Here is a 21876-nt window from a genome sequence, read left to right as displayed (position 1 = left end):
GCTGCTGTGCAAGGGGTGAGGTCCAGGCAGCCGGGCCCTTCCCATCAGGAACTGCAAGTGCCTCTGATTTGGTTCTTGCTTCTTGTGGCTGTTGGGTCCCTGCAGTGGCATGACTTCACTGTGAATGTACGCGTCGCTGTTCGTTACAATGCTGCGGATGGATCTTTCGTCTTAAAACCGTAAACTTTCACCTGGCTTTAGCTCATCCGGCCCACAGAAAGCCATCTTGTCCATCTTTTACCCCTTAGCCCTTCCGCAGCTCCTCCAGAAAAGGTACTCCAGCAGCCAAGTGAGGCAGGAGCCCCGCACAGTGCCTCCCCCACCGCTGGGCTAGAACAAGGGACCCTGTTGGTGCTGACCAAGTAACCCCCGCCCCTGCACTATCCTGGCTACCTGACCAACCACACAGCTCTGAATACTGGTCATTAAAAGACATTTTAAAGTCACATCACCTCACCTCCTGGCCTTCTAAAATATCCAGGCTTCGACTTTTTGACATCAAGAGCTACATAAACATAAGACTGTAGGTAACTCCAGGCAAAGGCCTGAGAGGTGGTTGGAAACGCTGCCTGAAAAATAAACTACAAAGCTTACAAAAGCATTCATGGGTTCGTTCAGAAACTACGCCCCCCAAATCTAGCAAAGTTGCTTCACTTATTTTTTGAACACCGATTTTTCACTTGTTTGCTGAACATGAGGTTTCAGGCCCGGCTGTGATGTTAAAGGCAGCTGTGGTCCTGCAGCTGGCTCTTGTCAGATTGTGCGGGAGGACGGAGGTCTGGGCCAGCCTGGGGGGAGGCCACCCTGGCCACAGTGCTGCGGCCCACTCCTCCACACCCAGCGCACAGCCTGTCGCCAACAGAGGGCGTCAAAAACAGAAGCCAAACCGCCAATGTCTTCACACCTTTCTCCAGGGGCAGCGCACTTACGGCCCCTGGCAACGGTACTGTTAACACGTGATTTTACTTGGGAGGTGTCTAGTGACATTATTTTTGCCTCCGGGAGCATGCAGTGACTACAAGGGAGGCGGCCCTCGGTACACAATCCTGTCACTGTAGCAGGCTGGGGGACAGATGTCCCAACACTGAGACAGCCCACCCGGCGGGGATGCCAACAGGAGTGGCGTTTCACCCTTCCCTGCCACAAGGCTTGTGAAACTGGATGGAGAACAGAGGCCATACAAGGCAGGCGAAGCCAGGGCTCTCTCGAGCATATTCTAGAGCAGTTCAGCTTGGGAGAGGGTGGAGGTGGCTGGTGAGTTAGAGTACATGCCCACCGCCTGGCAACAGATGCCAGGGAGCCTGGCAGGCGGCCCTCCTGCACTGTGGGCAGCGTTCCTTCCGTCCGAGGCTCACAGAGCCAACAGCCGTGGTTCCCTTCCTTCGTTAAATGCACTGACCCCTCTTCCACCCAGCCGGCAGCGGTCAAGGTGGAGGCAGGGGCACAGGGGAACCTAACACTGCCGCAGGCCACATTCTCTGCCTGTCCTGCCCACTAGATCACGGACGCTGTGTCGTTGCTAGGTAACAGATTTCAGATGTGAAATGGCCTCTCCCTCCTCCCACAGTCTATACGAAGCCACCAGAGGCTAAGGCAACTGCAGGAAAACATCAGGAGTCTAAAGGATCCTGTGGGTGTCCCGACTGGAGCTGTCGGAGCTGGGGACCCCAGGCCAGGATGGGAGCAAACAGCAAGCCTTCCATCAGCACGTCCTGCCAAGGCTCCCCTGCCGCCCTCTGCTGGGGACAGCTGGAACAGTCCCTGACCTGCAAGGCTGCAGCTCCTCTACAATTTTAACCCCGAATTTTAAATGAGATAATACCCGACGAAGTCCAGAGCGCCAGATGAATAGTACGAGACAAATATTTGTGAGTCAGACTGACAGAGATATTCATCCATCAAGTTCAAGGGTCATCACGTACTTCTGGGATGAAGCAACTGCTTCCCCATACGAGACTATGCTTTGTTCCACGCCAAGCATACGGCACATGGTTCACTGTCACTCTGCAAGAATCTTAGAGGCAAAACTGAGGAACCAAAGCTTACAGAGCTTATTAAACATGGTCCTAGCAGCATCTGATACAGCTGCTGTTGGTCCTAACACTGTGCTACACGATCCCAGTGACTATTACAAGGTACCCCAGTCTCATGTCCTCCAAAGCCAACTCCAGCCACGGGCGCGGGCAGGGGGCTCAGCATTACTCCGGACTGCCTGGAGCCCCTAGCGACCAGCCTGGCCTCACAGCCGCTCCAGAGGGGAACTGGCAGCCCTGACTTGCATTGTATATTCCTGACCCCACAGCCCTCCAGGCCTGAGCTGCTGCCGGAGAACCCCACAGAAGCCACAGGGCAGCAAACGAGGCTCCTCCCTGGCTGAGTGCAGGTTGGGAACCTCAGCCAGCACCCGCACAGCCTAAACAGGGATTGGGAAGACTGGTCCCCACCAGGCCAGCAGAGCTCCCCTGCTCACAAGAAAAGCAGCCAGTCTAAGTTCTCGGCCATGGTGGATCAAGGGCCACACACGAGAAAAACATCAGGGAGCCAGTGCCCATGGTTTCGAGGTGCCCAAGCAGACCAGCTGGCCAAAGTAGAGCACAGACAAACCGGAGGGACTTAGGGTTACGGTGACCTGGAGAGTCAGGGACCCCGGCTGGTCAAGCTAAGACCCTAACGATGCTCTGGGGCAAGGAGGCACTGCAAGGACAAACAAGGGAACAACATCCTATGGACCCAGAAGGAAGCTTCTAGAAGGGGAGACGGGTTGGGAGAGTCAGGTAGATGTCACCAGTGACTCAGAGAGCAGAACCAGAAAGGCACAGGCCTGGGTGAATTGTTAGAGGAGGCACAAGCAGAAACACAGGGCCAACATTGAGTCCTGGAGCATGAAGCCGGGGCAGCAGCTTGGCTCCGCTCTGTGCAACTGCGGGTTCAGACACTAACCTGGGCCTCGATGCTCCTGACCGCACAGTGGAATAACAACACCTCCACCTCACAGATACACACTTTGCACGTGGGTAGGCACCAGGCTGGGACAGAACCAGCTGTGGTCCACGGTGTCCTCCCCTGGGTAAAGGTCACCGCTCAGGTAGCTACTTCCTGTTGGCTCCCCAGAAGGAGCCCGTCCCTGCCCACGGTCACCTGGCCCCACTCCAGAGAGAAGAGAAAACAAACAGCAACTTAACAGCAAACATTTGCAAACAGCGAGGGGACAATAACCCGCAGAGAGCAGCGAGGTTCTGCACCTCTCCTCAATGTCCTGCTCACCAGGAACCAGTCACACTTTTCTGCTGTGCTTTGCTCTCTATTGACCGGCTGCAGCGGAGAGGCCAACGGGGCTGGGGAGCCTGCGCGGAATGCTGGGAAATGGACTACGCGGGCTGGTGTAGAGTGGAAACAGCAAGAATGGCAATGTTCAGATCCAAAAAAAAAAAAAAATTCTGCTTTCCTCCACGGCCAGCTCCCCCAGGCTGACGCAGAGCAGAATGACTTGTTCTCAGACACGGAGCAGAAGCAGGGCCATGCTGCGTGTGGCCAAGCTGTGCCTTTTGCTTTCACATCTCGTGACCCCCGGTGGGGCTGTCCTATCGTCACCCTCAGGGCTCAGGTGCTGCTGCGGCGAACGAGACTTTGCTGATGAGACATCCGTGGGACACCATCCAAGGAACACACAGGTGCCGTGAGCAAGCTTCGACTCCATGAGCCACAGAACCCACCTCTCGGGCCGTGCCACAGGCAGCAGGGCTTGGGGAAGGCACCGCTGCTTCCAAAATCAGCCCTGCAATGTACAAGCTGCAAAGCCGCAACACGGCTGCGAGGTAAAGGCACGCGTCTGTAAGACACAGTGGAGGAGGTATTCCTACAGCAGTCCGCCAGCTGCTGCTCGCAGTGCCTGCCCAAGTTCTGCAGAAGTGGCAGTGTTATGCAAGACACACAGTGAAACACTTCTTCACTGCATCCCTAGGGAGGAAAAGACACAAAAGTGAGTGGGACCCTGTCCCCCCCACAATGGTCCTGTGTCAGGCAAAGACCCTCCCCTGGAGTCTGCAGACCACCTCGCAGGGCGGAAACCTCCTTCCTGGCGAGGTCAGAGCTGCTGCAGCAGCAGACCACAGCTTCGACACTCCTTAGCAGGATTCTCCTGGACTGCACAGCTCACTGGTCCAGGAGTTTCAGCTGCCTTCTCTTTAAAAGGGGACAGCCCCCCACGCTACAGACCCAGGGTAAGAACAGATGTGTCATAAATGACAGCCGTTATCACCGTCAGCAGAAAACACAGCAAGAAAGACTGCCAGCAGGGCCCGGCGGCGTGGCCTAGTGCCCAAAGTCCTCGCCTTGAACGCCCTGGGATCCCATATGGGCGCCGGTTCTGATCCCGGCAGCTCCACTTCCCATCCAGCTCCCTGCTTGTGGCCTGGGAAAGCCGTCGAGGACGGCCCAATGCTTTGGGACCCTGCAACTGCGTGGGAGACCCGGAAGAGGTTCCTGGTTCCTGGCTTCGGATCGGCGTGCACCGGCCCGTTGCGGTCACTTGGGGAGTGAATCATTGGACGGAAGATCTTCCTCTCTGTCTCTCCTCCTCTCTGTATATCTGACTTTGTAATAAAAAATAAATAAATCTTAAAAAAGAAAGAAAGAAAGAAAGAAAGAAAGAAAGAAAGAAAGAAAGAAAGAAAGAAAGAAAGACTGCCAGCAACAGAAAATCAATCGGGATGGTCGCATTTCCCATCAGCCACAATCACGGAACACACTGAAAGCCTGAAACCAAGTCCTCAGGAGAGGCTTCGGTCATTCCAACCAAGCAGAGGCGGCCTTAAAGGCACATCCGTCAGGAGCTTCTCTGCAGGCACTGGGCATCTACTCCTTGGAAATCAGTGCAGGGAGCATAAGGCCTTGGCAGACTTCACAGCTACTCCTCAGTGCCAGCAAGCCTCCTCCCCACCCACGCCACTCTCCCCTACACACACCACCCACCACCACCTCCACCACCACCACCCACCACCACCACCTCCACCACCTCCACCACCACCACCCATCACCACCTCCACCACCACCTCCACCACCACCACCCATCACCACCTCTACCACCACCACCTCCACCACCACCACCTCCACCCACCACCACCTCCACCTATCACCACCACCCACCACCACCTCCACCACCCACCACCTCCACCACCACCACCACCCACCACCACCACCTCCACCTCCACCACCACCCACCACCACCTCCACCTATCACCACCACCCACCACCACCACCACCACCACCCATCAACCACCTCTACCACCACCTCCACCACCACCACCCATCACCACCTCCACCACCACCACCACCACCCATCACCACCGCCTCCACCTCCACCACCTCCACCTATCACCACCACCTCCCCTTCTGGGACTGAAGACACTGGGAGTGAAATGAGGCAAGGAGAGGTGAGCCAACACGCCTTTGTGAGCAGGCACTTTGCTGTAACACAATGTGACCCTCTGTACTGCCAGAGATCCGCTCTGCACTGCAGTCAAGATGTTCTGGCGGCAGGGAAGTGGCTCACAATACACAACAGATTAAAGGGTGGGGAAAGCCAGGCCACAAGGAACCCACCTGATTTACCAAAACCATTCCCCAGAGAACTCTTTCCTGCCGCATCAACACACTGCTGCGGAATGCAATAAGAAACTCTGGACAGCACTTCAGGACCCAGCACCACGTTCCCTCCTTGCTAGGGGAAACTGCCACTGGCTGAGTCCTTGAAGCTCCCAGGCCCAGTCCCTCATCTGGGAGCCCTGTACAAGCTGATCCAGAGCATGCCTGTGATCCTGAAGAACAGACCCAGGCAAGCCCAGGTGCGTGGGTGAGCGCTGGGCCCAGCCTTCGAAGGGTCTGAACCCAGGCAAGCCCAGGTGTGTGGGTGAACGCTGGGCCCAGCCTTCGAAGCGTCTGCATTTGGAACCATGCCCTGACATTGCCATCTTGAAATTCTTCCATCTAGCCTCCCAGGGCCGTCCATGAAGGCACCGAGCTTTAACACACCTTTAACATGAGGAGTTTGCTCACAACCCACCCCGTCAGCAATTCAGAGCTTCCAGCACTGCCAGCAGGTGACTTGGAAAGCAGCAGGAATACAACTGATCACCCCTCCGCCCAGTTCACACATGCTTCGAGTTAACGGGTCGTGACAGAGAACTGAAATCACGTGGCTGCATTAGACAGTGTCAGAGGCAAAGCAACTGGGAGAGGCCCACTAGGAAAAGTGCCTACGTAGGGAGGTCCAGCAGGAAAAGGCCTCTGCGAAGGCCCAGGCCACCCTGCTACCCAGGAAGGCCTGCCTTGCTACTTCCCCTTTTATAAGCTCTTCTGACACTTTCCCTAAGTGCGATTTTGTGGGGAAACAGGCGGAAGCTGAGATGCTGTTTCTTGTTCACTGACACTAGGTGAGAGTCACGTGGGGGGTGGGGGGAGGACCTCACAGCTACACAGTGAAAGAACGACAGTGTGTACACGGGCGCCGTCATCCCAGAAGATGGGTGACGCCAGGAGACAATGGCCCAGGCCACCCCTACCATGACCCGTAGGAGGGGATCTTCAAGAAGTCCATGGAATATGTGCATGACAGAAAAATGATGCACGGATTTCCACACATTCTGCACCAAAATAAACTCATCTCCTACAACCAGGGTGGGTGCAAGGGTGACCCTCAGCCACTCATCTGTAAATACATATACATACACACACATTTGCCTTTGCCTCAAAGGGCTTTAGTAGCAATACGTAAAACAACAGTACCCCTCTGAATGCATTTTCTGAAAGGCCCCGTGCCAATATTATCACCCTCAACTCACAGATACTGCGTTCCCAAGCCGTCTTACCTTGCAAAGGGTATGAAGGAAAGGCTGTACCTATGAGACACAAACAGAAGGTTGAATCAGATGGCGAGACTGCAGAATTACCCAGCAACCCCCGAGCCGTCAGAGCATCAGTAATGACCTGTCGAGACCCTCCCTGTCCTGGGTCTGGGGTGTAATGTGCGCGCACACACACACACACACGCCATGTATGCAGCAGTGTGGCCACAAAAGAAAGGCAAAAAAAGGCCTCTGTGAGAAATCTTGGCCTGACCGGAGGAGTGCTGCCTTAACCAAAAAAGCCAGCAGCAATCAACTACCTGGCTGCCAAGTATCCAGTGGCACAGGAGCCCTATTCTGAAAGAACACATCTGTTTACAGACCCTCAGCTTCTATTCCTGTGGATCAATTTTCTACTCTGATCCTATGACTTTGTAAAAGAGGACAGAAAAGCAGTGGGAAAGCACTACCCGGTGCTCCAGGACTGAAAAAACCTATCAGAGCTACGATGATTCAAGGGCCCAAGCCCAGGGTGTCTCGGTGAGCCACTACCAGCTCAGCCACGGCAGACAGGAAACATCAGCTCTCATGGGTCAGGCAGGACGCTAGTCAGATACACCAGGGTCGGCAGTGAAGTCACGGTTCCCCCGAGGATATAGAAATGATGAACTTCAAAGCTGGTTTCCAAAATCAGTAAAGATGGGGGAGTGTACGTGGATAGCAAATTCTTCCACAAGACAAAAAAATGAAATATAAATGTTCGCCATCAACCAGGTCCTTTCAATGTCTACTGCAAAAATGTGTGCGTCTATATTAAAACCAGACCATTAGGGCCTTCGCTGTGGCACAGCCAGTGAAAACCACTTCCTCTAGCACCTGCTAACATACTGAAAAGGCAGCACAAGATGGTCCCAAGGACTTCTGCCACCCATGTGGGAGAACTGGTGAGCCTTCTGGAAGCTGGCTGCAGCCCTATCCCAGACCTGGCAGCTGTACCCACTTGGGGAGCTCTCGCTCACTCTTTCTCTCTGTAACTTTGACTTTCAAATAATTAAATCTGTGCAGTGCCAATCACACTTTTGAACAGTAAGGTCTCCCGTAGCCTTTTCTCTCTGCCTGGCCCTGGAGTTATAATTTTCAAGAATGCACCTGAATTCCCAAAAGCCACAGGCCTCCAACGTGTGCACGGATCCTTCAGCTCACGGCCTGTGCTTTCCTGTTGGCCTGCCACACTCCTGACCTGCTGCTGACAATCTTGTCCGGATCTCTCTGGCCCCTCCCCTGGTTCATTGCTGTCCATCTCACAAGCATCTTTTCAGCAGAATTCCTACCACTTGCTTTGTCCCAGCACTCACTGAAGAGAACAGTTTGATGACATCAGAAACCCCAAAAGCCATCCACAAGCCCAGCCAAAAATGCTGCGGCCACCACACAACACAGGCCCTCCAGTGACCCACCAAGACCAATACTGCCATCTCTTGGCGGTGGGCCGAGCAGACAGCCTTCTGCTTGCAAGCCTTCACCTGCACCACTGAAAACTCCTCAGCTGAAAAGCTGCCGTGATTTCCCAAGCCTCCCACCACTGCATGTGGGTGTCCTCTCTCCCAGCTGCCTTAGTCAGAGGCTTGCGTGGGAAGAGACGGTTTTAAAGGTTACTTACCACGTCAAGGCCAAAGACTGCAAAATGCAGAAGATGAGCGCAAGCCCCTTGTTACGCCACTGAAGGCAAAATGACACGGTTAGAGGCGTATATGTGACCACAGGCAAGGCGAGAAAGGGCAGGGGAGAGTAAAACGCGTGCTTACCCAAAAGGCAGAACACAGTGTCAGCGCGAAACACAACTGCAAGGAGGAAGGACACATGATTCAACGTCGTGACGACGACGACATGGCAAAAATTAATACACAAAACTGGCAAGACTTAGTCTATATATATATAGATAGATAGATATATTCACCATACTGTCAGGTTTTCAGTTATCCAGTTCTATTTATCACAGCAACCAAGCATATCCTTCATTTCAAAACACTGAACCCACTGAGTACCCGTGCTTGGCAGCAGAGCTCCAGTCTCCGTGAGCGAGTCAAAGTGCCGTGCGCAACGCCTGCAACCCACATCAGAACACGGCTTCAAATGCCAGCTGTTGTGCTTAGACCCAGATCGCTGGGAATCCACTGGGAATCCACTGGGAATCCACTGGGGGGGCAGTGAACACCAGCACATGCACCTGGGCCCCTGCCTTCCATGTGGAAGACCTGGACGGAGCCCCAGGCTCCCGGCTTTGCCTGGCCAAAGTTCAGGCCAGGGCAGCCATCTGGGGAGTAAACCAGCAGATGGAAAATCTGTCTTCTCCCCTTGTCCCTCTATCACTCAGCCTCTCAAATAAGTAAATCTTTTCAAAACAAATCCCCAAGAAATCAAACTCGCCAATAAAGAATCACATAGATTAAAAAGAGAACGATGTTGCTTTTCTTCTGAGTCTTCCCTCTTCTGCCCAGTGGATAAAATCGCATTTGCGGTACAGCCCTTCATCACGCCACCTTCTCGTTTAAAACCACTAAGGTACACTTTGTGTCATCATCCGGGACTTTGTAAGCCCCAGATTGTTAGTTCTGCAAATGCTTCAACAATATGACATTTATTTCCAAGTTATCATACATGGTAAATGTACTGCTCGGGTCTTTATAGCTTTCTGTATCCAAGACAACGGTACACGATGGTTTGATATAATTTTAATTCTTGATATAAACCCCTGAATTTTAATTCTTATCCAACACTTGTCTTTGTGGCAGAATGAGCAATGAGAACAAGATGTTAACCTCACAGGCAACAAGCCAGGTACTGGCTTACAGGCCACTCAATTTTTCACTAACTTCTTTCCTGGAAAGCTCTTTCTACAAAAGGCTTATCAACCATCTACACCTGGGACTATCCAAAACCAATGGGTGTCTGAGTTGCCAGCCATGTCTTTCATAGGCATGCTTCAATAACTATAACAACTCCTAAATTACGGCTGCGGTGTTTTCCAACGGCCTGTCTCCTGACCAGTGCACTAAGGGGAAACAAACAGTAGACATGGTCATGACCTTCAAGAATCTACCTGTCTGGACAAATGAAATGTACACAGATGACACTAAAACTGAAAAAGTATGTTGATCAGCTTCCACTTGTGATATTAATCATCCTAACAGGAGCCTGGTGACGGTGGGTGGGAATGATTCTGACGCCACATGGACGAGCCCAGGCAACAGAAGGGAGACATGCTCTGGGTCAACGAGGCAAGCAGATGTGAAAATCACAAAGGCTGTGTTGTCAGGGAGGGGCACAGGGCGATGGGCCACAGGGAGACCCTCCCATTTCGTAAAGACTGACAAAATGGAGTAAATGTGGTCCTGGTGTCAAGTAATGACGGACAAACAGGCAATCCATCCTAACAGATGCGGGGAGTCCCGTCCCAGGGGATGAGTTCTGGCCTTCTGGGTGGAGCCCTCCAAGTGCTGCGTGCTCAGCTAGCACAAGGAAAGCCTCCTGATCAGATGGGTCCACTTGGCAAGTATCGCCCTCTAGAGGCTCTTCATAGAACTGCTAGTACCTTGATGAGAAAAGCGGGGGCGGGATTACCCCACAAGCAAGGCCCCCTTCTGCCACGCAGTTGCAGAGTTAGCAGTAAGTCACAAGCAAGGGAGACAAAAAGGTCCTTGGGTTTACGAGGGAAAACAATTCTGTGTCACAGAAACATAAACTCCCACTTGGGAAGCCCAACAAAAAGCAGGCCTTACCAGCACCATGATCGTTGCAATCAAACGCGTGGGCTCGAACATGCGTTTGAGCTGCTTCAGCGGGCCCATGAGGAAGATGGTGCTAAGAGGTAAACACACACAAGCCGATCAGGGCAGGACAGACAACACAGGGTGCACCGAGTAGCCGCCCTGGACCCCCTGTGCCCACGGCAGCAGTAATAGCAGCTAACATTTGAAAAGCCCTGACTTTGCCGGAAAGCCTTGTATACCCGATTCTCATCTACGTATGCTTATGCTTCAGACCACCCAGCTAGCAAAGGGCAGGGCTCAGCTGTAAACTGAGTCACAGCCCTCCCAACAGATGATCTCTTCCCCTGCCGCCACCTTGATCCCAGACAACCTACCCGCAGAAACCAACCAACCAGCTGACAAAGCTCAGGCACACAACTTAGAAAAGGGACACCTGGCCCAGTGCGGAAGCCTAGCGGCTAAAGTCCTCGCCTTGCATGTGCCAGGATCATACCATAGATACTCTCTTCCCATCCAGCTCCCTGCTTGTGGCCTGGGAAAGCAGTCAAGGACGGCCCAACATCTTGGGACCCTGCACCCATGTGGGAGACCCAGAAGAAGCTCCTGGCTCCTGGTTTCGGATTGGCTCAGCTCCAGCCATTGCGGCCGCTTGGGGAGTGAATCATTGGATGGAAGATCTTCCTCTCTGTCTCTCCTCCTCTCTGTATATCTGACTTTGCAGTAAAAACAAATAAATCTTACCCAAAAGATTTCTTTTTAAAAAAATTAAAAGAACAGGCCTGGCACAAAGGCTGGATTGGCTAACCCTCCCCCTTGCATGCACCGGGATCCCCTATGGGCGCTGGTTCATGCCCCAGCTGCTCCACTTCCCATCCAACTCCCTAAATACGGCCTGAAGAACAAGCTGAGGACGGCCCAAAGAATTCCATTGCAGGTGTTTGGGGAGTGAACCAGTGGCTGGAAGATCTTTCTCTGTCTCTCCTTCTCTTTGTAAATCTGCCTTTCCAATAAAAATAAATACATCTTTTTTTTAAAAAAAAAAGCAGAATATTTCAATTTATTTCATTTCCAGGGAGCAATTTTCATGACAATGATTTCATCTATCATTTGTCAAATGCTTGTTAAATGTCAGATATTGCATACCGCGCCTCATTTCAACTCCACTACTGTCAGTGAGGAATCAAGACCAATTTGAGAGATGAGAAAACGAACCTCAGGAAAGCCGATTTGCATATCCAGAATCACACAGCCAGGAATCAAAAGTGTTGACACTCCACCTGCACCCACTGGATTCAACGCTCCACAAGACCTCTCTAACAAGCATCCCAGAAGGGATGGATCCTGACAGCAACCCCATCCCTGGAGCAGAGCCAGCTGCGCCACATACCACCTGCCAGGGCAAGCGTCAGGCTTCTCCCAGGTGCGCAGGACATACCCCCGGGCATCACCTACCAGGCTCCTCTCAGCTCATGTTTGACACGAGCCAGTCAACAGAGACACCAGCTACTGAATTCTACCTAAGGTGCCATGAGGTTGCAACCTGAATTCAAGGCTACTCGCTCAGTTCAAGCGCTTCAATTCAGAGCGCACCTGCAGCCTACACCAGGGAAGATGCTCTCAGAAATGACACACAGCTTGTGTCTCGCACGTAAAGCCATGAGCTCTTAGCACACGCTGGAAATAACTATTTGTCCCCTTTAATATTTCCCTACAAGTTGCCAGGAAGAGAGTGCTCCATTAGGAGCTGCTAAACATCAATTGTTCCGACTGAACAACACACCTATGTATTTATTTATACTCAGTCATGACCATGTATGAAAACCTACACTGCTTGACTAAAGCAAACCTCCCTCCAAAGTTAGTATTTGGGAAAGCTTAAAGCTTTAAAAGCAACGTGGGGGCCCGGCAGCGTGGCTTAGTGGCTGAAGTCCTCGCCTTGAAAGCCCCGGGATCCCATATGGGCGCCGGTTCTAATCCCGGCAGCTCCACTTCCCATCCAGCTCCCTGCTTGTGGCCTGGAAAAACAGTCGAGGACGGCCCAAAGCTTTGGGACCCTGCACCCAGAAAGACACGGGCTCAGTCCTCATCAAGTGGCTTACCAAATAGTCACAGTTACTGAACTAACAGTCCCACCTGTGTGCCACATAGATGTGTGGGATACAAACAGCCACAGAGCAGGAAGCCAATAGTCCTGGAGAGGAGGAATAAGAAAAAGCTTCCCAGAATAGGTGACAGGTGAGCCAGACTCCGACAAACAGGAAGTTACTGAGGGAATAACACTTCACAGGGAGCAAACAGCCCCAGTTGAACACACAAAGCAGCCTGGCTGAGAGTACAGGGGTGTGGACCAGGACTCGGGTGAAGCCGGGCCCCTTAGGGCCTTTGACGTATGCAGGTTGAGGGCTGGGAGTCCCTTGAAGGAGTTAGGCAGGGCTATAAATGAGGCTCCACAGCTCAGCAGAAAATGACCTGGAGTGGAGCAACCCAGCAGAAGCATCTTCTAGGAGTTAGGGTGGGAAATGACCGCGGCAAAGCCAAGTCCAGCTCAGCTGCCACCCTTCCCAGGAAGCCCTCCTTGCCTTCCCAGGTCAGGTGGGGCCAACTCCCCCTCCTTGAGCACCTCTCTTCCCAAACTGTGTCATCAGTTTGTAGAACCACCTGCCAGCCCATCAGTGGCCTCTACTATGGCAGGGGCCAAACTGCCCTTGTCTCTATACCTGCAGGGCCCAGCACAGAGTATGGCCCGGGCTCACCCACTGAGCAAAGTTGGTCAGTGAGGGACAAACAGCAGGGAAAGGAAGGCAGGGACCAGGGAAGAGAGGTCAGCACCCAGCAGGCCGGGAAACTCGGATCCCTTGACCGTTAAGGGTGTTTGTGCAGAGATAAGGGAGGGCAGAGGGAAGACGACTGAGCTGGGGCTCCTGAGGGCCAGGCCAGGCCACCACCCACAGCTAGAGAGCCAGGACCAGCCCTGGAGCAGGAGAGCAGATGGGCTGCATCTGGGAGCTCCGTGCACCTGCCGCATGCAGAACAGGCTGCCCATCCCCAGCAGATGACCCAGCAGATGCCCTGCCCACCCAGAGGGAAACTCAAGCATACAATGGTCTGATCCTAAATAACAACCAGTTTCGCTCACGACACTGGCCCAGCGAGCCCTCTGAAAACTCTTAGTTCAGCCCCCGACGACAGTGAGAAGAGAGTAACGGGGAAGAACTGTGCTGGAAACGATGCAGAGAGCGTTCACCCACTGTCACACAGCTGCCACGTATATAAAATCACAGTATATAAAATACCAGGCTGCCTGCTTTCCATCAGGGGTGTTTCAAAGATAAAGCAGGAAATAAAACACTTGGAAATAGTAGGATATGACTAGCTGGTGGTCTAACTACCCTTTCTGCTGCTTAAACTAGTGGAAGTACTACAGCCCGCTCCACTGCCACCTCCCTGAAGCCCACTGCACACCCACTTTGCCATCTGCTGACTACTTACCTCCCGATGGATGCGATATTGCCAAAGGTATAGAACACCGCGAAGAGGGACAGTCCCTTCCCGGGCACCCATAGCAGCAGAGTGCCCTGCAAGACAAAGCATATGGCATTTGACAAGAGCAGCACCTCCAACCCCACCACGAAGCCAGGAACTTGGACACAGCCTGGGTAACCTCTATTTGCGGCCTCCCTCCTCCTCTCTCGATTCGTGCAAAGGGCAAGAAAGGGAGGTGGGCGAAGGGGAAAAGACACTGCAGATCGAAGCGAGGAGGGAGGGAGCGCTTACCAGGACCGAGCAGAGGATTCCTATAGCAAAGCAGGCGATGAAGCCTTTAAGCCTGGTACTCCAGCTTAACGAGGACGCCTCGATGACCTAAAATTAAAAAAAAAAAAGAATTACGCACTCACATGATGTCCAATGCAGGCAAAGCCCAGACACAACAAGCACATAATGAAACTCTGAGGCAGGTTCATCGGACTGGAGAAGGCAGGGCACGCACAGCGCAGCCTGCTCAGAGCCACAGCAGTCACGGAATCCAGCTCTTATCAGAGCTGGGAGCTCAGATCCAGAAAGGAAGCAGCTGATAAGAGCTCACCCTGCAGGTGTCTGAACACCTCCAGCCCTAGGGCCTCCCTGCTCAAGCCACTGCACCATCAGGGAAGCCAGACAGCCAAGCCACCGTTGCCCAAAGCCCCCCACAGCAGCCAGGAAGGCCCGGACACCTCCAGCATGGCTGTGGCAGACGGCGCTGAGGCTGCTGGGAGCCCAGGTCACCCTCCCCTGCATCTGGGAGCCAGGCTGTGGCAGTGGCTCTCCTGGGACCTGGCAGGGTGAAAGTCCACATCCTCCAGCAGCTGACTCACCCATGTCCTTCACTCTGGGTGCTGATTTTGTGCTCCCAGGGTGCTGGCCCCAGCCAAGTCCCCCGAGCATGGGGCAGATCCCAGTGAGTCACTGCCTTGCCTGTGCTGGTGGTTAACCAGAGCCAAGTCCAGGGGGAGCCATGATACCCAGCAAAAGTTCATTGACACAGGAGAGCCCTAACACTTTTGTCCCTATGTCAGAGGCCTTCCCTGTCTGTCCACCCAAGGCACCTGTGAGGCAGCCCCAAGCAGGTGCCTTGGAGAAATGAGAGCAAGGCAGGGTACCCCTCGTGGGGCCAGCACAGCCAGCATCAGACACTGGGCTCAGCGGTGCCAGCCATACTTCCACCTGGCCAACGGGGCGAGGCAGGTGGTGGCAGAAGCTTTGGGAGTCACTAGACCGACAGCTCCTGCTGCCTCAGGATGCTGTTTTCGACCATGTCTCCCAACTTCCAGTCCAACCAGAAGCACAAAGAGCGGGAAGAAGGGCTCCCCCAGCTGTGGCATGTGTCACTAAGGAACGGTTTGATCTCCACCCAGGAGAAAGGAATTTAGGTCAACAGAAAGAGCCCACTTCCAACCGCATAGGGTGACATACCGAAATGGGATAATAATGCAACACCACACACACACACACACACACACACACTTGCAGAAAACTCATGGCTACTGATGTCCCTGCCAGAAGGCACATCTAAGGACAGTGCCACAGAGCAGGCAGCAGAGCTGGATGTGACAGATGAGCCAGCCACTGGGCTCCACGGAGCAGTCTGCTTTCTTCAACTCCCTTGATTCCAAAACAAGCCGTGAGGGGAGCCTCTACTATCAGACTTAGCCGGCCCAGATGGTCAGATAGGGCACCTCTGACTGACCTACTGAACAAGGACAAGGACCACTGGTCTTACTGGGGCAAGAACCAAGGAGCAGAGCTGCGTGCGGCAGAGCAGCTAGCAGGACTGGCTGGATCAGTTCCCTGAGCACTACCTGACATCAACAGATACACATAGATTCTAGTCCCACCCCGTCCCCGCCTGAAGACGGAAATTCATAGGTTTGGGTAGCAAATTTGAATTGACCTTGGCATGTGGAAGTCTAAATGGTCTCCAAGCACAATGAGATCCCAGCCCCCATAAGAAACCAAACCACTGGCAATAGCAAGCACTTTCACCAAAGCCTGCCTGATTCCTACTGCAAAAACTGCCATTTGGGACTTCATGTCCTCCAGGCTGAAGCCACCCAAATGGGACCACAAATTCCTGCAGAGGAATACCTGGGCAAGAAAGAAGGAGGCTGGAGTTCCAGCATGATGGACTCCATCATGCTAACTGTGGGAAAACCAGTGGAGCGAACACAAGATGGCCCCCTAAATTTACGGCTGCTGGAATCCATGCTCACGTCCTGCTTGAGGAATTAGAGAGGCTGCAATCACACCTGGATAGAACTTGCAGGCCATGCGCTCACTGGCCAACTGGCAGCTACACACAAAGGTGCCTTTCACTCCAGGATACGGAGAGCAGAGGAGCTCTTGCCAAAAATGTAAGGCTTAGAATTATTCAAACAGAGTGTCAACAGATGAAAGTGAGAAAGGATTGTGGCTCTCTTCCTGGCACTTGGCACGCACACCTCTCAGGTCCCCAGCATCCTTGAGAGAAACACACAACCTGCACTTGCAGGAATTAGTCCACCGAGACTAACCATGGAAGGCGTGTTCCCGTAGGCGAGGTATCCATTAGAACACTCATCATGAGGCTGTTTACGATCAGCACAGCCAGGCAAACCCGAGAGGGGCGGGGAAGACAGAACCAGGCCGACCGCGATGACGACTTTAAATGGCGAAACATGGGAAAGGCAGTGGCTTTGGTAACTAGTGCAATCCACCACATGAGCATGCTACCATAGAATCCACCTCACGAAAACAGGAGATGACGGGCTCAAGACCCAAGCTAGTAAGGAAAAACTAAGCCCTGACAATGAGCCAGGTGCTACAACACGCTTCCCAGGCTGCATAAGACCCACGCAAAGCAAGCCTCCCTCAGAAAGGACCTCTAGTTCAAAACAGAGCTGCATCCACTCTTCTCTAAAGAGCTCTACTACCTAAGCAAGCTGATCACAGCTTAAAGCCCTGCACTGCCTCCTCCACTTCAGAGAAGAAAAAAAAAAAAAAAAAAACCAGCAGGTTTGTATGTACAGTATCCACATCATCCCCAGCGTCTTCAGGAAGAGAAGACTTTAACGATGCATTTATTGACTGAAAAGGCAGAGAGACACAGAAAGAGATCTTCACCTACTGGTTCATTCCCCCGTATGCCCACAACAATCAGGGCTCTGCCCAGCTGAAGCCAGCAACTCGATCTGGGTCTCCCTCGTGGGTGGCAGGGGCCCACAGACTGGGGCCATCTTCCACTGCCTTCCCAGGCGCCTTTGCAGCCAGCGCTTGAACCAGCATTCTGATACAGAATGCCAGGGGGTTCATCAGCTGCACCACCACGTGGGCCCCTAGGGTCTCCCTCTCGAGCACCAGCGGCTCCTAAGTTTGGTGGTAGTGAGTGGGGCGTGAGGCTTCCAAGTAGCAAGGGCCAATGATCTGAGTGGCAGATCTTTCTTAGGCACAGTCTAAGAGCTCATAGGGGACCAGAAATGAAAGAGCAAGAACCCATCAAATTACTCTTGAGCCTTAACCAAGTAATAAAGGTCACACATCTTTTTTAAAAACCAACTGAGTTCTTTGAAACAGTCAAACCAGTACACCCATTGTGCACTGCCAATATTCCGGATTGCAAGTTCAGAACCAAGTTCCGAGGGTGTTTCTGATCCAGCTCTCTGCTGACACACACCCTGGGAAATGGCACGAGATGGCCCTAAGTCCTCGGGTTGGCTGCCACCAAGTGCAAGACCCAGATTCCAGGGTCCCTGGCTTTCAGTGTAGCCCAGTCCCAGCCACGGCTAGCATTTGGGGAGCGAACCAATAGATGGAACATCTCTCTCCTTTGGCCCTTCAAATAAATCAACACAACTTCATTCTTGTAACCCTTGATCCCTAAAAGGTAATGATACAAAGAACACATTTGAGGTTGAGATTTCACAGAGCGAGTGGACTACTAGAAGCACGCAGAGCAAAACACAAAACAAAACCAGCAGCCACCAAAGTGGGAAAGCGGCATGCTGAGAAAAACCAAGACTTCAGTTAGAGTGAAAATTCAAGTTTCCAGCTACAAGCGGCTGTCACTACCTTGTTCAACACCCTCATCTCCTACACGGGAAAACTGTAGCCACGGAACACACCAAAGAAAAGAGAGAAATGTCAAGCTGACATCCAGAGAGGGAAAGAAAACAAAAGCTGAAAGCATTCAAGATAGAAACACAGATTCCGTGTGGATTCAAAGCCTCCTAACACAATAAACAATTGTGCAGGCAGTCTCGAGAGAGCCTGCAGTGAGGGCGGACAACACCAGTCCCCGTCCGTCGGGAGTTCGAGGCTGGGTCGGCTGTGAGGCTACATCGCCAAGAGCCCTCGGCCAGGTAGGAGTGTCCACCCCACAACCTAAACCTGGCGGGCACTGCGTGCGAGGCGGCCAGCGAGTCAGGAAGCCCCGGGCCCGCCGCCCCTGCCCAACCCGGCCCGAGACCACGGCTCTCTCCATCTCGGCTCGGGATCTCTGTCCTGCCCAGCGCAGCCCGGGACAGTCCCTGGTGTGAGCGATGGAGCCTCCCAGGGCCTACTCGCCAGCCCGTAGCCGCTTGTGGGCTTCCACTCCAACGCCGCCCCCTCTTCCCAAGCTGGGGAGGCGCAGAACAACCACCACAAAAAACGACGCGGATGGCGACATCCCGGCGCGCTCCCGCCCCTGGCTCGGGAAGTCCTAGCTGAGCCCGCGGAGTGAGCAAGGAGGAAAAGGAAGGCTGCTTTCCAAGGAATCCTGGAAATCCTGCTCGGCTTCTCCAGGAGCCGCATCCACCGGTGCGGGAGGAGCGCCCGGGCTGCGGAGGCCCCCGGCTGGCGAGGGGCGCGGGAGCGGGGACGGAGAGGGGCCGCGCACACCCACCTCGGACAGGCCGCTCTGGTCCTCGGTGTCCTGCCCGCTCAGCACTTTCTTCAGCTTGTCCATCCCGGGCCTGGTGGCCGCCGCCTCCGGCTCTCGGGCAGCCGCCTGTTGCGCCCGCAGAGCTGACGGCTCTTCCGGGTGCTCGGCCCCCTCGGCCGCCGCCCCGCGCCCCGCCGCCAACCACGGCACGCCCCGCCCAGGCACCTGCCCACCTGGGCCGCGCCCGGCATGCCCCGCGCGCCTGCAGCCGGCTCCCTCCCCGCCCGCCCCGGCTGCTGTGGGTTTGGGGTCAAGGGAGGCGGGCTGGGCCGGACAGGAAGGGCTGGCGTGGAGAAAAGATCGGCCGGGCGTTGCCAAACACCAGTTCTGCGTCCGGCGCCGCGTTCCAATCTGGAACCGGCCGTCCCGCCGGGGCCCTCGCTGAGTCAGTTGAGGAATGCTGTGCACCCACCACGTGCAGGGATCTGCAAATAGGGACGAAGTGAAGGAAGCATGGCTCCTGCACGCTGTGATTGCACTTACATGGTCTTCCATGTCTCTTGACTTTATATGCATATATACATATGCATATAGGAGGGGGAGGGGAGGAGGAAAAGAAAAACATCACTGAAGGCTAACCTGAGCAAAGTCCACCAAGAAGCTTTGTGATGGTGATGAAATGGCAAAGGCCAAAAGAGGCAGTTATCCTGCCATATCCCAGCATCCTAAATGAACTCTGGTGGGGTCCTGTCTGCCGCCTTTCCTCGCTCTTTGTCTTCTGCTGTGCCTGGGAAGACAGCCTGTGATGGTGTGGGTGCCTGGAGCCCTGCACCCACGTGGGAAACTAGCAAGGAGTTTCTGGCTCCTGGCTTCCCACTGGGGAGTGAACCAGCACATGGAAGACTTCCATCTTGTTTTCTCTGAGTGTTTGTGTGGGCGTGTCTGTAACCCTGCTTTTCACATAAATAAATCTGAAAAAGAAGGAGAGGAAGAAGCAACACTATTGTATTTCCAACTAGAAATGCATCAACGTGGGTAATTTGGGCAAAATCTGGAGGAACAGGTTAGAATTTGGTGGAAAAGCGGTATTAGATTGTTTTGTTTGCTGAGTGGTTTGTTTACTAGCCTCCCAATTGACTCCAGCACTAATAGTTCGGTTTTTGTTTTGTTTGTTTGTTTGTTGGTGAATCCATGTAACCCCCAAGGCCAGACCGAAGGCAGATCCTGGACTCATGCAGCAAACTGGGAAATGCCTGTAAAATATACTTCAAGACTGAATCAGTCAGGAAAAAGCAGAGAGATTTTCAGGAGCACCCATTGGAAGATCAGTTACAGCATCTGGTCTGAACACACACAATAACACTTCAGAAACGATAAGAATGCTACATCCGAATGGAGAGAAATCCGATGTTACCAAGAAGTTGGGTCTCTTAGAACTGATTGATAACTAGGCAAGGGGCTGACACAGAGGTGTAGCCCACTAATCCTCTGCCTGTAGTGCCGACATCCCATGTGAGTTCTGGTTCGTGTCCTGTCTGTTCCACTTCCCTTCCAGCTTCCTGTTTATGGCTTGGAAAAGCAGTTGAGGATGGCCCAAATCCTTGAAACCCTGCATCCATTTGAGAGACCCAGAGGAAGCTCCTGGCACCTCGTTTCTGGTGGGCTCAGCTCCAGCCATTGTGGCTGTAAGATTCGCCAGCCATCAGGGAAAGAACACCTCAGTCAAATGCATAAAAAGAATTTAGATGGCCTTTATTCCAGGGAACCGCGGTCATGGGATTTCCTTCCCTGTGTAGTGGAAAAACAGATGTGATGGAGACATGGAAGCTGAATTGCTTCGGCCCTTCATTGGTGGAGCAGTGACTTCACTGCCTCAGGGGCCCGCCAGAAATCCACTGTCCTACCCAGGTTGCAGCCTGAGGTTGGGCTCGAAGCAAGCTCTGCCCTCCTCTGGTTCCCAGGGCAACCATCAGTGACCATTTAGGGAGTGAACCAACAGATGTCTTTCTATGCCTCTCTCTCTCTGTAACTCTGCATTTCGAATAAAAATAAAATCTTTCTTAAAGCAAGTTTTAAAAATAAGCTAGGCAAAAGCATTTACACAGAGCCCTACTCAAGTCTGCAAAACGGCTATAATTACACCCCTTTTATGATTTCATTTTTATGGAAACCCAATCACAATTTGTTTAATAATTATAATTTATACTCTGATCTTTGTTTTTTTCCTTTACAATTTGTTTTGTTCATTGGAAAGCAAAGAGGGAGAAATAGACATATTCCATCCACCGGTTCACTCCCTAAATGGCCACAACAGCCAGGACAGGGCCAGTCAGAAGGGAAGAGCCTTGGGTTGGCCTGCTGTGCCCTCCCAGGTGCATTCGCAGGAAGTTGGGTCAGAAGTGGAGCAGCTAGGACTCAAATGGGCACACATATGAAATGGCAATGCCACAGCATGCACTTGACCCCTTAGAGCACACAGCTAGCCCTATGCTTCTGATCTTAAACAGCAAATATTGCCACGTTTACCTGATGCTGCTCCTTCCTTGTGTGTGTCTCTCTCTCTCACCTCACCATGCAGTCACTATTGATTTTCAAGTCTGTCTCCTCCAGATAATGAGATCTGCATGGTGTTAGCTCTTTACTCTCCAAAAACTACCTGGAAAGCAGGTGCATGGTAAATACACATTGAGTGATGAAGTGAATGAGAAACTTCAGTCTGTGATTTAATAAGACTGGAGTCATCTTCAGGCCTTGTCTCCCCAAAGGAAAACATCCAGATAAGAAAACAAAGATGGGCAGGAAGCAAGCTAGTAAAACTTTCACGAGGCTTACACCTGACAGACGAGGCAGGCAGCTAGGCAGAGGACTGAGTGACCCGTGTACATATGAG

General features: G+C 53.0%; 1 protein-coding gene across 1 annotated transcript; it reads right to left on the bottom strand.

Annotated features, from left to right (window-relative positions):
• Positions 1 to 3605: 3605 nt before the first annotated feature.
• On the bottom strand, positions 3606 to 19237 carry SFT2D2 (SFT2 domain containing 2). Its single transcript, XM_058660605.1, has 8 exons — positions 19008 to 19237; positions 14387 to 14473; positions 14102 to 14187; positions 10622 to 10703; positions 8648 to 8683; positions 8503 to 8561; positions 6867 to 6896; positions 3606 to 3957 (listed from the first exon to the last, which is right to left on the bottom strand). Exons 1-8 carry the CDS (start codon positions 19068 to 19070, stop codon positions 3918 to 3920), a joined length of 483 nt encoding a protein of 160 aa, XP_058516588.1. The 5' UTR covers positions 19071 to 19237; the 3' UTR covers positions 3606 to 3917.
• Positions 19238 to 21876: the final 2639 nt, after the last annotated feature.

Source organism: Ochotona princeps, chromosome 2, assembly GCF_030435755.1.
Source record: "Ochotona princeps isolate mOchPri1 chromosome 2, mOchPri1.hap1, whole genome shotgun sequence".
In the NCBI taxonomy this organism is placed as follows: domain Eukaryota; kingdom Metazoa; phylum Chordata; class Mammalia; order Lagomorpha; family Ochotonidae; genus Ochotona; species Ochotona princeps.
This window is presented reverse-complemented; position numbering and strand designations above follow the sequence as displayed.